Source organism: Dermacentor andersoni, chromosome 3 (assembly GCF_023375885.2).
Source record: "Dermacentor andersoni chromosome 3, qqDerAnde1_hic_scaffold, whole genome shotgun sequence".
NCBI classification, from domain to species: Eukaryota; Metazoa; Arthropoda; class Arachnida; order Ixodida; family Ixodidae; genus Dermacentor; species Dermacentor andersoni.
This window is the reverse complement of record NC_092816.1, coordinates 232,891,103-232,906,627: the sequence shown is the minus strand read 5'-3', so window position 1 is coordinate 232,906,627 and position 15,525 is coordinate 232,891,103. Positions and strand designations below refer to the sequence as shown.

Below are 15,525 nucleotides of genomic sequence, written 5' to 3'. Positions count from 1 at the left end.
TCCAAGGAGAAACGCCCGAGTTGTGGCTACACCATCACAAAGCTGGCTTGGTTCCCTCGTGCGTGCCTCGCATTCTCCCAGAGCTGATGGGCTGCCACAGTTGTGTATGTTAAAGAAGCTGAGGTTGTCAAAAGCAATCCGGAGCCCCCCACTATGGCATGCTTCATAATCAGATCGTGGCTTTGGCACATAAAACCCCCAGAGTCTAACTTTAATCTTTTTAGTCAAATAGGCTGGGAATTAGTCTAGGCTTACTAGATTCATATACATTTTGCCTTGTGTGATGGCCAGACGGTTTTCACCTTAGACAACAAAGATGCGCAATTTATGAGTGGCATCATTTGCTGTTGCACCTTATATATCTTGCATGTGCTCTGTGCCTTTGTATTTTTTGTGTATACGTATGTTTTTTGCCATGTGCAATACAGCCGTTAATTGTGACTGCAGTGCCTGTGCTACATGATCCATTCCTCTTCTGTTCTCTCTGCAATGGTTGTTTTCTACAACTGCTATCAACATCATTAACCTGTTTAGAACCAGTGCAGATCAGACGCCTAGTGGTCTTGTTCTGTGTCGGCTGACTTCACCCTATGGCTGAAAAATTCTGGTAATCCCACTGCTCTGTATAATCCAATGTTGCTTTCAACTTTGTTTTACTCAACTTGGAACCATGTTCTGTTACCCTAAAGAGCTTCAGGTATCCCTGCTCCATGCATTACATTGTAACGCCGTAGTGACATTGAAGGATAAGATGGTGGCACAAGTGCGAGTCACAAAACTAACTCTTTATTTGGCAAACTCATGCCTGCAAAACAACTAACACTCAAGCCAATGATAGCGGTGAGTACAGGCAGCGATTCAAAAGTCAAAATTTAATCTACGTGTCTTAGCACAGATTTTCGTTCCTTACCATGAATTCAGTCCAATTATTCCAATTTGTAGTCTTAATGTGAAACTAAGCATTCCTAATAAGTATGTTTCGTACCACCAACATAAAAAGCTAATGAAAATGCTTCACACCAGCCTGTGAGAATGCTTTGGCACTCTAGAGCCAGTGGTGTACATCACCTTAGCAGGCCACATTGTCAACCAATTACTCCCAATAGTACTTTCATTTTCTGGAGATGTATGCCTGAGTACTATTCTTCTATTTAGTGACGGACATTGATCATTGTCTTCATTCTTCCACTGCATGTTCTGTTAATACGCTCGTCAGCATGACACGAAACTAATACTGTCAGGAAGAGTGTTTCTTGATAAAATTCTTTTGAACTTAATTTGCCATTCTAACCTATTTCCATGCCTGAAAGTGATTACCAACAAAAAAGTAGTGCCACAGAGCCTTGTGGCCAGGTCCTTTAGCAAGTCCTGTGCACTCACCGCAAAGGGAGGTGATGCTGCTGCTTTCCTCGTGGACGAACTTGCGGGTCACTGCTTCTTCCATGATCTGCTTCACCTGCACAGTGATCGTGCCACTCGTTCATTGTGACATCTGCACACCTGTTTCGCCACAAGGTTGAGAAACTGAACACGAGAGGGCACTTGCATCTCTTTAGTGTAAAGGATGATAGAGACCTAGCTAGACTAATAGCACAAAACACTGAGGATAACTACAGCACTTTTTCTGCTTCAAGGGGTTGCCCTGTCACTGATAAAGCCATATATAAAAATGATGCGTCTTTTGTAGACAGCAGATAAGAGGTGGTGAATATTGCTAAAGATATGTTAACTACGGCGAACTCTCCTTAAACGGAACATTAAAAGACCAGGGGAATTGGCTCCATTCATCAGGAGTTACATTTACTAAGAGACAAAGCTGAATACAATTGCATGAATACAAAACCAACCAACCACGAGGATGGTGTTCCATTTAAAAGGCAGTTACATTGAAGCGATTTACATTTATCGAGGTTCCACTGCATATGTTTAATATATGTGATTTACTAATACTTATATAATATAAGCGGACCTGACATACCATTGGGAATGCATCCTATATTTTCGCAGCAGTAGTGCCAAACCAGTTCTATCTTGCATCTGATGTTTACTATATGTATATAGGGTTCATCATTCTTGGTATTTATTTTCTCAAAATTCAACATAACTATTTTTGTATGTATTTCCTCTCAAAAATTCAGTTGCTTTTAGTGAATATATTTGTTTAGGTGAACTTTCACAGGCTTTTTTTGGTGGGTGATCTTTCACATCAAGCTTGCTGTCTTTTTTTCTTCAGTTAGTTAGCTAATTTCGTGTTTTGACTGTGCATCCTGCTCTTCAATACTAGTTGCATCTAACGCACGAAATGAGAAAGTTCTTTAGAAGCAATCTTAGCGAGAGCAGGGTGTTATGTGGCAATGCAGTAAGAACAAGATCACATTTGATATTTGAGCTTGAACAAAATGAGACTGTATTTACAACATTATGCACATGCACCCACTAAATCTGGTCCCATCTAGGTCCTACCTTAACTGCTACAAATTTTTTTTCCCTTTAGCCCTTGAATTATGGAATGAATTAGATGGTTCTTTGTGTGACCTACCGTTTCATAGTTTTGTTAATCCTTTATCTAACCATGTTACAAGTTATAACATTGTATATCCACTTTGCTGAATCCTGTATTACAATTGCACTCGCTATCTGTACCTACTCCTGCTATGCCTTCTGTAAAAACAGCAGTCATTAATATATGGGTTCAGTGCTCCAATGAAAAAAAAATGAGGGCAATCAATGGTATCCATGCAACAGTAATGCATTAGCATTAGTTTCTCCCCATTTTGCTTGCTTTGCGCATTCCCGTTTTGCACAGAATGATGAGACGGACAATAATTAAAAGCATCAATGGCCAAAGGATGTTCTTCTTGAGACTCCGCAGATACACTCCCGATGCCTCGCTTCAGCTGCTCTTGCCGCTCCTCATCCATTCTGACTGCACACTGCCAATGCCTTGTCTCCACTACCTGTGCCAAGCTGCGTTGCCTTTGCTCGTCTGTTTTGGCTGCACGTCTTTGTCACACGGTCTTGGCATTATTCCACTCACACGGTTGTACAGTATCACTCATACTTCTTGTAGAAGGCACGGCATCCATCACTACTTTTAACTACACCGCACACAGAACACAAATGCAGCCACTAATGCATGTATCGGAAAGCACGACACGCGCTAGGACTTGCCCTGGAGCGAAGTGCATGTGCTGACGGCTGAACACCAACTGTGCGGGGCTGTGTTCCCGCGCGCTGCATGCGTCTCCTCTGTCACCACCTCTGCGTAAGGTCACGTGGCACTCCCATTGGTCCAGAGCGGATGACATACGACTTTTGCTTCATCCTCTCCCCCTCCACCCACACTACAGCTCCCCTCTCACGTGATGTCGGGTGCCTCCTCACCTTCCATCTGCGTCCTCTCACATCCATTCCCCTCTTATGTCATACACAAGCCAATAGAAGGGTTTTCGTTCATATAATCCTTCTAATGCTGATGCATTAATAATATGAGAAAAAATGACAATATAGATACGACCCTGCATTACCACCAGTGAGCAAGTCATGCACCACAGCAGCCTTGGCACAAAAGCTGCAAAGACCCAAGCTAGGCATTTCCTGACCCCTCTGCTTGCCCCCTGCCACTTCTCCCTACTTCTTTTGTCACAGTAGCAGGCAAAATGGGCGTAAACAAAAAAAAGGAGAGTGCAGATATTCTAAATTTTAAATACAAGTCAAATAAGAAATGCTATTCAATTCGTATTTGATTCAAGAATTTGCCATTTGAAGCTATCAACTATTCATATTGTTTGAATGCAACAGGGAGAGAGAGTGGTGCAGAATGATTCTGCTGCAGGAGAATTGCTGTTCTTGCACAGACAAATTAGTTTCTGAACACAAAGAGGAGATGAGGATAGCAATAGGGGCTTGTTGGTACGACATATCTTATTTTGTTATAGTGCAAGCTTGACACGGACAACAGAAGGCACATCTGACACACACAGCGCCACTTTCAACAACAGATTTATTTCTCATTCTCGTCGCTATATGTTACACGTGCTGTTACACGTGTAACAAAAATGTTACACATGCTGTACGACGGGTCGAGGGTGTATATTTAGCGACGAGAACGAGAAATAAATCTGTTGTTGTGTGTAGCGCTGTAGCTGTAGCGCTGTTTAGCGCTACAATCTGTAGCGCTGTGTGTGTCAGATGTGCCTTCTGTTGTCCATGTCAAGCTTGCGCTATAACAAAATAACAAAAAGGAGGTCACTTATGCCAAATAGTTATGAATCCTTAAGTGAGCATGTCTTGCCTTAGGCAGCCTACGAATTCACTGCCTTGATTTAGACAACACATCTTATTATTTGGCCAATATGACCATGTTTAGATTCCTTCAAAATGGAGTGTGATGCTCTAGTATTGTCCTTATCTTTTAGAACGAGTACTGCACTGCCACACTCATCTGGTGACACGCTGCCTCTTGTGAGTTATATGAAACCGCATACTATTTCTACAGAACACATTAAAGCGTGACTTCATGTTGGTTACTGGGTAACATGAGTAACTGAAAATATGAATGTACAGCTCAACTATAATCATACTTACTGCTGGAAATATTTATTACCAGTGCATTTACACCAGATTCGAAGGAAACGGTGGTAAAGGGCTAGGAAAGAAACTTATAAAGTCTCTAAAAACAGTGTTGTGGTGCTGTTTTGACACCTTGAAGGGGCAGGGCAATAAAATGAAGACAGAAGACAGGAACACGCCGGACAGCGCTGTCTGTCTTCACCGTCTTATGCTGCCCCTTCAAGATGTTCAACCAATATCAACTAGCCCAAATGTCGATCCTTGTTTTGACACCATATGACTAGAAGTATTGCAGCTTTCCCGTTATTAAAATGAAAATGTTTGCAACTCTTGCATTTTTCTCCATAAAATGTGCAAAGATAAGTGCGTGAATTAAAAATTAAAATGCAATTCCCATTTATTGCTTCATGCTTGGCAACTGCCGTCGCCATCACGTTGTCATTGTGGCACGTGTTTCCAGGCAACTGCCTCCTTTTCAGCATTATTCTCACCATGTGATAAATGGAAAAAAGATTGCCTATCACTGCCGCTAAAAATAACATTCCCTCTTCACTCCCTTGCGGAAATGTGCAGTTGGGAGCCCCCCATGCAATCCACTGAGATGTTGTGCAGGATTAGGTCAGTGCTTTGTTGTGTGGTTCTTTGCTCATGTCTCATCTTCATGCTGTTTTTCGTAGTAAGCTATTGTGCAACATTTCTGCTTGGCAGTTTGTGCAAGGCTTTGTACGTCGCACAGACTCTGAGAGTTGTGGCATCTGTGCATGTATTTCAGAGACTGTAGCGGACAAGGATGACTGTGCAAATTGCAAATAAATTGTTTTTGAAAAGATGGCAGCATCTGCTGTGAGATCTCTTGTCGCAGCATTCTGAGATTTGTCATGCTATACACAGCTGTTTGATTAATTTACTACAGAGTTACATTCTCTCATGAAGACTAATTTGCAAACAGACTGTATTTTCTTCAGACTTTTCCAAGGCTTTCAACCATATTACTCACTGCCACTCAACAAATTATCTGCTTTCTATCTTTGCTCGTTATATGTTGCCATGGATAATCAACACATCATCAAGTTACTCTAATGAATTATTGTTCCCCATCACTTCAGTTTTATTTGGAGTACTCCAAGAAAGTTGCCTCGCAGTTTTACTGTATTTAATTTGCACTAATGACCTGCCCTTTGACATATCCTCATGCATGAGGTTTTTTTCTTTTCACACAATTAAAACTACTGATGATCACAATCTCACTCCAAAATAATTACTTGACAATTGGAGTAATATGTGGAAACGAAGCCTTAACTCCATCAAGTGCAACACAGTCTCTTTTTTTTTTTTCAATTGAGAGTGCAGTCCCTCTGATTTCATGCACACAATCAATATATCATGTGCTTAATCATGTGCAGGCACTGCCATCTAGACACCATTTTGACACATACTATTTTATGCCCTGAACATATCACTAAAATACATGCAAAAGCATTCAAAAGCACTTGATTATCAATGTCATCATTTGTGTGCTTACCTAACTAGTATCAGTAGGATTTCCTATTTAACATTTTTTTTCAACTAACCTAAATTTGCCCCATCAATATTGTTACTATATCAAAATTATATAATAATAACAATAATAAATATATAAAGCACTTATTATAGTGCTCAGAAACAGCTAATGAGCTAACACTGGGGCACTTAAAGAGTAATACACAAGACACAATGTACAGAAAAGACAAAAGTGGTAGACAAAAGAATGTGAGGTACAGAACGAAATAGTGAAAAAGAAAACGATGAGGCAGGTGTAGAAGAGAATTAATCATACAAAGGGTCCTTCATTTATGGGTAAAACCTTATATAATTCCCGATTTTCACATTTCAAATAACATTTATGAAAACCACGTTAAACCGAATTTCTCCCTGAAGTCTATCCTTTTGTAAAGGATAATAATAAATGCAGGTGCTACAAAACTAATTAATTTTGCCCACCTTTTGTGAGCAAGTGGTCAAGGTGTATTATTAACATTATTATTATATTACAATGGTATGTGACTCGTTTTTGTTTGGTTCAAGCGAAAACAGCCACATAAAAATATATAATATATTCTACCGCTTCCGGCCTTGAGTGAACGAAAGCTTGTTGCATTTCAGTAGCCACGTTTACGTGAATAAGGAAATGGCCCATTGCATCGCACTTCCTACATGCCGTATACATATAAATGACAGTTAAAAAGCAAATTAACTGCATTGCGAATGGTAGCTGCGATGTTGAGAGGACGTTTACCTAACTAGGTTATGTTCAGTAAAGAGAGAGAGAGACAAAAGGGAAGGAAAGACAGGGAGGTTAGCCAGTGTAAGTACCGGCTGGCTACCCTGTGCTGGGGAAAGGGGTAAAGGGAATAAAAGTAGGAAGAAGAGACAAAAAAAATGATAAAAATTCACACAGTAACGCGATGCTACGCGCTACAATGGTCAAAAAGGTCGCACAATTCACAAGCCCTTAAAAACTTCAGCAAAGCCCTTAAGGCTTTGAGTGCCAAAACCTGTCTGCACCAGTGTCCTAGAACTTTTTCTTCTGTGAAAGGGCGATTGTCCAGTTTTTTTTTTAGCACGGTCACAACACTTTTCTTGGTACATTGTAATGGGGACAGTCACAGAGGAGGGCACGATCGTCTCCTCGCAGCCGCAGGTGTCGCAAGCTGGGCTTTCGGCCATTCCAATGCAGAAGGAGTAGGAGTTCGTGAATGCCACACCGAGCCACAGGTGGCACAGGGGTAAAGGGTGGTTCATTCATCTAGTTGGTATTCCGCGCTGCAAGTATACCAGTTTTAATGCAAGTGCATATATTGGGAACCAGTAAAACAAGACGTAAACAGATGAGGACGAAAGGTGTAACAGACCTAGGATGGGCATAGAGATGCTCCCAATGCTTATGATGATGCATGTCAGCAAGGACTTGTCAGACAACGAAAAGCATCACAATTCCTGCAAAGCATGCCCATGTGTTATTAAAAAAGTGCAGTTAAGAAAGGGTCACCAAACTCCGATTTATTTGCACTCTCTTTTTTTCATGTGTCAATAAGAGCTGACAGCAATGGTTTGGTATGGGTTGTGCTTTCTAAAACAAGGACACAGTGAGGCACACAGGTCCCGTTTGTTATCTGCATGCCTCATTGTGTCCGTGTCTTAGAAAGTGCAACCCATACCAGTACTCGCCAAAGAAACAACACTCTTAACAATAATTTGTAGATCAGCTTGTCACATGGTTTGCCAACAGCTCTCTATACAATTACATGTTCTTGTGAGTGATTTTGCCTGTTTAAATTGAACATTTGTGTCTAAAAGGAGACGACTGCTCCCATTGTCTCCTAATGGACAAAAGCTACCGGAAAAATCCTAAACTTCCAGCTGCCAAATAACAGAACCCCTGATTTCCTCCCAGTTTTCCTCTTGAAAAATACCATCAGATTAGAAATCAGAAATACCATCAGAAATACCACCAAATTTCAAAGAAATATATAAAATTTGGGAACAAACGACCTAATCATAACATGTTTATCTACACAGGTTACTGAACACATGCCAATAAAGGCAGAATACTTACTACATCTTGTTTTGAAATTTATCCATGGGACAGTGACTACTGCAACAAGGCCACACAGGAAATGCAGAAGGCTGCCTGGTATACTTTTGCTGCTAGGGAAATTGTACATGATCCAGAAGCTTTGGGTAATTTGTAGTACCATGAAAGACCTTGCAGAGGAACAAATGGCTTGATTTAATACTGTCACGTGGTAGTGACGTTAAAGAACACAGTAGCAATACTGTGAAAGACAAAACTAGCTTTTATTGGGCGAACCTGTGCCCACAAAAACAGGCTACACTAAAGCACAACGATAGCGGTGAACACAGTCGGCAATCGGCGAAAATCGGCAATCGGCGAAAATTGGCAATCAACGGGTCAAGCGCGCCGGCTTTTATACATCAATCGTCGAATGTTCCAGACTAATTGCTGGGACCTATGTGTCTTCCACAAAGTTCTACACTATTCGCATCGTGCATACATCCAATCAGATTACACAAGGTTCGGTGACAGACAGCGGATGGAACCATCGATAACATTCCAGAAACTTCCTATACATGCAGGCGCGTCCTGCACTGTGGGATAACATTTGTTAGGCGGTGAAACGTGTCGCCCGATAAAGACAAACAAGTACACGTGTCACTACCCCCCTCTTAAGAAGCATCGACCAGATGCTGCAAACGAAAGTAATAAAGAAAAACACCCGTAGCAAAGAGAACAACAAAATAAGGAAGTTTGTCAGTGTCCGTAAAATGGTTTAAGACGCACCACGTGGACCACTTCAGATCGTGCACGGCCCTGCTGTGAATGCGAAATGCCGTCTGGCACGACCTCATAGTCCAGTGCGCCAATACGTCGAATGACCCTGTAGGGTCCGAAATAGCGTCGCAATAGTTTCTCACTCAGTCCTCGTCGGCGTATCGGGGTCCATACCCAAACACGGTCGCCGGGATGGTACTCGACGAAGCGTCGTCGGAGGTTGTAGTGTCGGCTGTCGGTCCTTTGTTGATTCTTGATCCGCAGGCGGGCGAGCTGTCGGGCTTCTTCAGCGTGCTGGAGAAAGGTGGCGACGTCAAGATTCTCTTCGTCGCAGACGTGCGGCAGCATGGCGTCGAGTAGTCATTGGATTCCTGCCATAAACCAGCTTAAACGGCGTGACCTGTGTTGTTTCTTGCACAGCCGTGTTGTAAGCAAAGGTTACATAGTGCAGGACCGCGTCTCACGTCTTGTGCTCGACGTCGACGTACAATGCTAGCATGTCTGCGAGGGTCTTATTCAAGCACTCTGTGCAGTTGTCCTCCTGTGGCGCGTCTGGCTGTATTGCAGAATGGCTTGGGTGAGCTCTGCTGTAAAAGCCGTTCCTCTGTCGGTGATGAGGACTTCTGGGGCACCATGTCGCAGTGGGATGTTTTCGACGAAAAATTTTGCCACTTTGGTTGCGCTTCCTTTCGGTAGAGCTTTAGTTTCAGCAAAGCGGGTGAGATAGTCCGTCGCCACGACAATCCACTTATTTCCGGATGTTGACACTGGAAACGGTCCCAACAAATCCATCCCGATCTGCTGAAATGGTCGGCAAGGAGGTTTGATCGGCTGTAGTAATCCTGCTGGCCTTGTCGTTGGTGTCTTGCATCACTGACAGTCTCAGCATGTCTTCACGTAACGGGCGACGTTGGCGGTCAGACGCGGCCAGTAATACCTTTCCTGTATCCTCTACAGCGTTCGGGAGAATCCGAGGTGCCCAGCGGTTGGATCATCGTGTAGGGCGTGCAGTACTTCTGGACGCAGCGCTAACGGAACAACAGGAAGGTAGTTGACGCGGACTGGCGAGAAGTTCTTCCCGAGCAGGTTGTTTTGTAGCGTGAACAAAGACAACCCGCGCTTAAATGCCCTAGGGACAACGTCGGTGTTCCCTTCCAAATACTCGACGAGGCCTTTTAGCTCCGGGTCTGCTCGTTGCTGTTTAGTGAAATCTTCCGCGCTTATTATTCCAGGGAAGGCGTCATCGTCCTCGGCGTCTTGCGGCGGGAGATCGATGGTGGCGCGTGATAGGCAGTCGGCGTCAGAGTGTTTTCGTCCGAACTTTTATTTATTTATTTTCTTCTTATTGAAGTGTTTCTGCCATTCTTTAATTCAAGATCGGTAAACGACAGCTGGGAACTTTTTAAGCAAAAATTAACAGCTCTTGTAGAAAATTACGTGCCAAAAATCGTTATAGCAAATGACAGATCTAATCCTTGGTTTACAAAGCACCTTCGAACACTAAGAAACAAGAAGAAGCGTCTGTATCGGGCGGCCAGAAGGGACAATCAAGCCTCATCTTGGGCAGCATACAGTGATTTTCTAAAATTTTACTGCAAAGAGCTATGCGCAGCCAAAGACAAATATTTCTCACGTGACCTGCCATCTCTATTAATCAACAATCCCAGAAAATTCTGGCAGGTCATATCACCAGGTAACACTGTCCGCAATATTGTGCTACACGATGATGGTGAAAGCCCTCTGTCTGACGCTGATTGTCCAGTAGCCTTTAACAATTTTTTCACATCTGTTTTTACACAGGAAGACTGTTCCACTGCTCCCATAGTTCCCAACTTTGAATATCCTTTTATGGAACCAATAGATATTACAGCAGATGGCATTCCGTCTTTAATAAATAATCTGAAATTATCCATATCTTCCGGTATAGACAATATTAACTCAAAAATACTAAAACATACCGTTACAATTTCAAGCCAAATTTTGTGTCATATTTTTAGGAAATCCTTATCATCTGGCGAACTACCCCTGGACTGGAAAATTGCAAAGGTTACCCTGTATTCAAGGGGAATAACAAGTACTCTCCACGAAATTACCGACCCATCTCATTAACATGCATCTGATGTAAACTACTGGAACATATCATAGCATCGCATATCTACCGCCATTTAGAATCAAATGACTTTTTTTATTTTAACCAGCATGGATTCAGAAAAGGCTTATCTTGTGAAACTCAATTGCTTGAATTTACAACAGAATTACATTCCAGCATGAATAACAAACAGCAGACTGACTGTGTATTCTTATATTTTTCCAAAGCATTTGATCGTGTCGCTCATTGTCGCCTCATCTCAAAAATATCCGCGCTCCGGCTGGATTCATTAACTTTATCTTGGCTCCGAAACTTTCTCTCCTTGCGGCAACAGTTCACTGTTGTTAACAACCACTCATCGCTTACTTCTGACGTTACATCTGGCGTACCGCAAGGCAGTGTCCTTGGTCCTCTTCTTTTCTTAATTTTTATTAATGACCTTCCACAAAACATATCATCGCAGATAAGGCTTTTCGCCGACGATTGCATTTTATACCGTACAATAAAAACATCTGATGACCATTTAGTATTGCAGAACGACCTTAACCTTGTCAGTTTCTGGTGCAGTACGTGGCAGATGACCCTGAACTCAGACAAATGTAAAGTTATGTCCTTCTCACGAAAACATTCAAACTCACTTTTCTTACGTCCTAAATAACACCGCTGTACCTCCGACATTGTTCTACAAGTACCTTGGCATTGAACTTACAACATCTTTCCTGGTGTACACACATAACAGCTATCTGCGCAAGAGCTTCGAAAACTCTGGGTTAGCTTCGACGGAACTTGCGTAAATCCCCTGCTACAGTTCGTAAATTAGCATATCAGACTTTTGTTCGCCCACAGTTACAATTTCCGCCATCAGTATGGTCACCACATCAAAATTATTTAGTTGATATGCTAGAAAAAATTCAGAACAGGGCATCGCGCTTCATCACAAGTAACTACGACAGAACTTGCAGCGTGACCAAGATTAAAGCAGATATTTCGCTCCAGCCACTTGAAACTCGTCGCACGATAAGCCTTCTTTGCCTTTTCCATAGATACGTCCATGGTAATCGACCTCATGTGTTGCCGCTTGAAGTACCAGCGCGCACGTCACGTCGCCTTAACAATAGCCATAGTTTCATGCGCATATTCGGCAATACACTGTCATTTAACGCATCAGCACTGCCACGTGTCATAACTGTATGGAACAGTCTTTCTGATCACATTGCGAGCATAACAGATCGTGACGCTATTCGCGAAGAATTGCAAGGTTTCCTGTAGAAACACTGTATAAGGATGTTATTGACCTGCTTTCCTTCCCTGTTTCTCACACTTGTATTTTTGTGTGCATGAGTATATTACTGTGTTTACGCTCTCTAAAGCTTAGCCTAGACAAAAATTTATTGAACTTCGCTTTCCTTATCTTGTGAATGCCTGTATTGATATTTATATTGTTTACTCTTGTACTGCTTTACTTATCTTGTGAAAGCCTGTATTGATGTTTACATTGTTTACTCCTGCTGAAACACTTACTTTGTGTCCCCCCTTACCCAATGCCCTTAAATGGGCCTGTAAGGTATCTTAAATAAATAAATAAATTATTTCACAATAAGATTTTCTTTTTTCAGATTAGTTTTTATTTCACAATACAATAGATTACCGTGACGTCATATTCTTGCAGTCTGAGGCTCCACCGCACCAGCCGTCCTGAAGGGTCCTTTAAGTTAGCTAGCCAACACAACGCGTGGTGGTCGCTGACGACTTTGAATGACCTGCCATATAGTTAAGGGCAAATTTTGCGGTAGCCCAAATGATGGCGAGGCATTGCTTTTCAGTCGTAGAATAATTGCCTTCCACTTTTGACAGCGACCGGCTACCATAAAATATCACCCGTTCAAGTCCGTCTTTCCTCTGGACTAGGACCACACCGAGGCCTAGGCTACTGGCGTAAGTGTGGATTTCGGTATCGGCATCCTCGTCGAAGTGCACAAGTACGGGCGGCGACTGCATGCGTCGTTTTAGTTCTTGAAATGCGTCGGCCTGCGGCGTTTCCCATTTGAACTCGACGTCACATTTAGTTAGCTGTGTCAGCGGCTCAGCGATGCGTGAAAAGTCCTTGACAAATCGCCTGTAGTAGGCACACATGCCAAGAAATCCACGCACTGCCTTCTTGTCGATGGGCTGCGGGAACTTTGCAATAGCAGCTCTCTTCTGCGGGTCAGGGCGGACTCCAGATTTGCTGATGACGTGGCCTAGAAACAGAAGCTCACGGTAAGCGAAGCGACACTTTTCTGGCTTCAGGGTAAGCCCTGATGACTTGATGGCCTCTAGTACTGTCGCAAGCCGCCCGAGGTGATCGTTGAAATTTACGGCGAAGACGACGATGTCTTCCAAGTAAACAAGACAGGTCTGCCACTTCAATCCTGCTAACACTGAGTCCATGACGCGCTGGAACGTTGCAGGCGCCGAGTACAGCCCGAATGGCATGACCTTGAACTCGTAGATGCCGTCTGGCGTAATGAAGGCGGTCTTTTCGCGATCTCTTTCGTCGACTTCTATTTGCCAATAGCCAGACTTGAGGTCCATCGAGGAGAAGTATTTTGCGTTGCAGAGCCAATCCAATGCGTCGTCTATCCGTGGAAGGGGGTATACGTCTTCTTTTGTGATCTTGTTCAGTCGACGATAATCGACACAGAAAAGTAGGGTTCCGTCCTTTTTCTTCACTAAAACCATAGGAGACGCCCACGGGCTTTTCGACGGCTGAATGACGTCGTCATGTAGCATTTCGTCGACTTATCTTATAGCTTCGCGTTCTCGCGTCGAAACTCGATAAGGGCTCTGGCGGAGTGGTCGAGCGCACTCTTCGGTTATTATGCGACGCTTTGCGACTGGTGTTTGTCGAATCCTCGATGACGTCGAGAAGCAGTCTTTGTATCGTCGAAGCAGACTTCTGAGCTGTTGCTGGTTAATCACAGGGAGACTTGGATTTATGTCAAAGTCTAGCTCGGGAACTACAGTCGTCGGGGTAGATGCGACAGAATCCGAGAGGACAAACGCATTGCTGGTTTCCAGAATTTCCTCGATGTATGCGATTTTTGTGCCCTTGTTGACGTGCTTGAACTCCTCGCTGAAGTTTGTCAGCAACATTTTCGTGTTTTCTCGGTGCAATCGAGCGATCCCTCTTGCGACACAAATTTCACGGTTGAGCAGTAGACATTGGTCGCCTTCGATGACTCCTTCTACATCAGCGGGCATTTCGGTGCCGACCGAAATAACAATGCTGGTGCGAGGCGGGTTGCTCACTTGATCTTCGAGCACACTCAAGGCGTGGTGACTACGAGGGCTCTCCGGCGGTATCGCTTGATCTTCCGACAGTGTTTTTCACTTTGACTTCAGGTTGATGATTGCACCGTGTTGGTTCAGGAAATCCATGCAGAGAATGACATCTCATGAACACTGTTGCAGGATAACGAAGGTGGCAAAGTAAGTCCGATAATGAAATGGTAATTCTTGCGGTACAGATTCCAGTCGGCATTATAGGTGTCCTCCAGCGGTCCGAATTGGGGGCCTTGCCACACAGTCTTAACTTCCTTCAACTGGGAGGCGATGGGGCCACTCATGACGGAGTAATCGGCTCCTGTGTCTACTAAGGTGGTGACTGCGTGGCCGTCGAGAAGCACGTCGTGGTCGGTGGTTCTTTGTCTTGCGTTACAGTTAGGCCTTGGCGTCGGATCACGGCTGCGTCGAGTTGACCTGTGGTTGGTACGTGGCGTCGTCATGTGGTGTTGGTGTATTCTTTGCTCCCAGTCTTCGTCGGGACGGCGGCGTGTCATTGTTATGTCGTCGAGGCAGTCTCTTCGTAGTCTTCGTAGGTGGCGGAGGATCTTCGTCAGTTCGACGAACAGTTTTCCGGTTTAGTTTTCCGGATATGGGCACGCGGACCGGCACCGGGCTGGGCCAGTGTATGGACGGCGCTGCGGCGACAGGTAGCGGCCTGGTGACGGCGAACGGGACGGTCACTGAGTAGCAGCGAGGTAGTCGGCGATGTCACGAGGGCGTTCATCTTCCCTCGGGCGCGGTGCGTTGACGGCGAAGCCTCGCAATCCCAGGTCGCGGTATGGGCATCGGCGGTACACATGGCCGGATTAGCCGCAGTGGTAGCATGCAGAGCGGGCGGTGGTCGGGGGCGCGCCAAATGTCCGTCTTGCTCGCGTAGGTGTGCTGGGCGACGGGTGGTCGTGCTAGCGGCGGCGGCGGCGGACAACCGAATTGCGCCGTTACATGGCCCTGGCGCGATCGCCGAGGGGGACCTTGACGGCGTGCGACGGCGGCGTAGGTCATCGCTTCTGGCTGGGGCTGCGGTGATTGAGGTTGCACCTCAGGAACGCCCAGCGATCGCTGAACTTTGTCTTTCACGATGTCAGCAATCGAGGCTACTTGAGGCTGTGACGAAGGCAAGACCTTGTGCAGTTCTTCGCGCACAATGGCCCTGATGGTCTCTTGGAGATCACCGGAGCCCAGTGTTTGGATGGCGCACTGAGGC

At 44.4% G+C, this 15,525-nt stretch overlaps 1 protein-coding gene across 3 annotated transcripts in view; it reads right to left on the bottom strand.

Moving 5' to 3' along the window:
• Positions 1–15,525, bottom strand: part of LOC126536038 (small G protein signaling modulator 1-like) — a 258,900-nt gene that overhangs the window by 227,099 nt on the left and 16,276 nt on the right. For all 3 annotated transcript variants that reach the window (XM_050182933.3, XM_050182941.3, XM_055072625.2), the window contains exon 2: positions 1,381–1,456. In XM_050182933.3, coding sequence (XP_050038890.2) covers positions 1,381–1,456 — 76 coding nt within the window. The remainder of the gene's footprint in view (positions 1–1,380; positions 1,457–15,525) is intronic.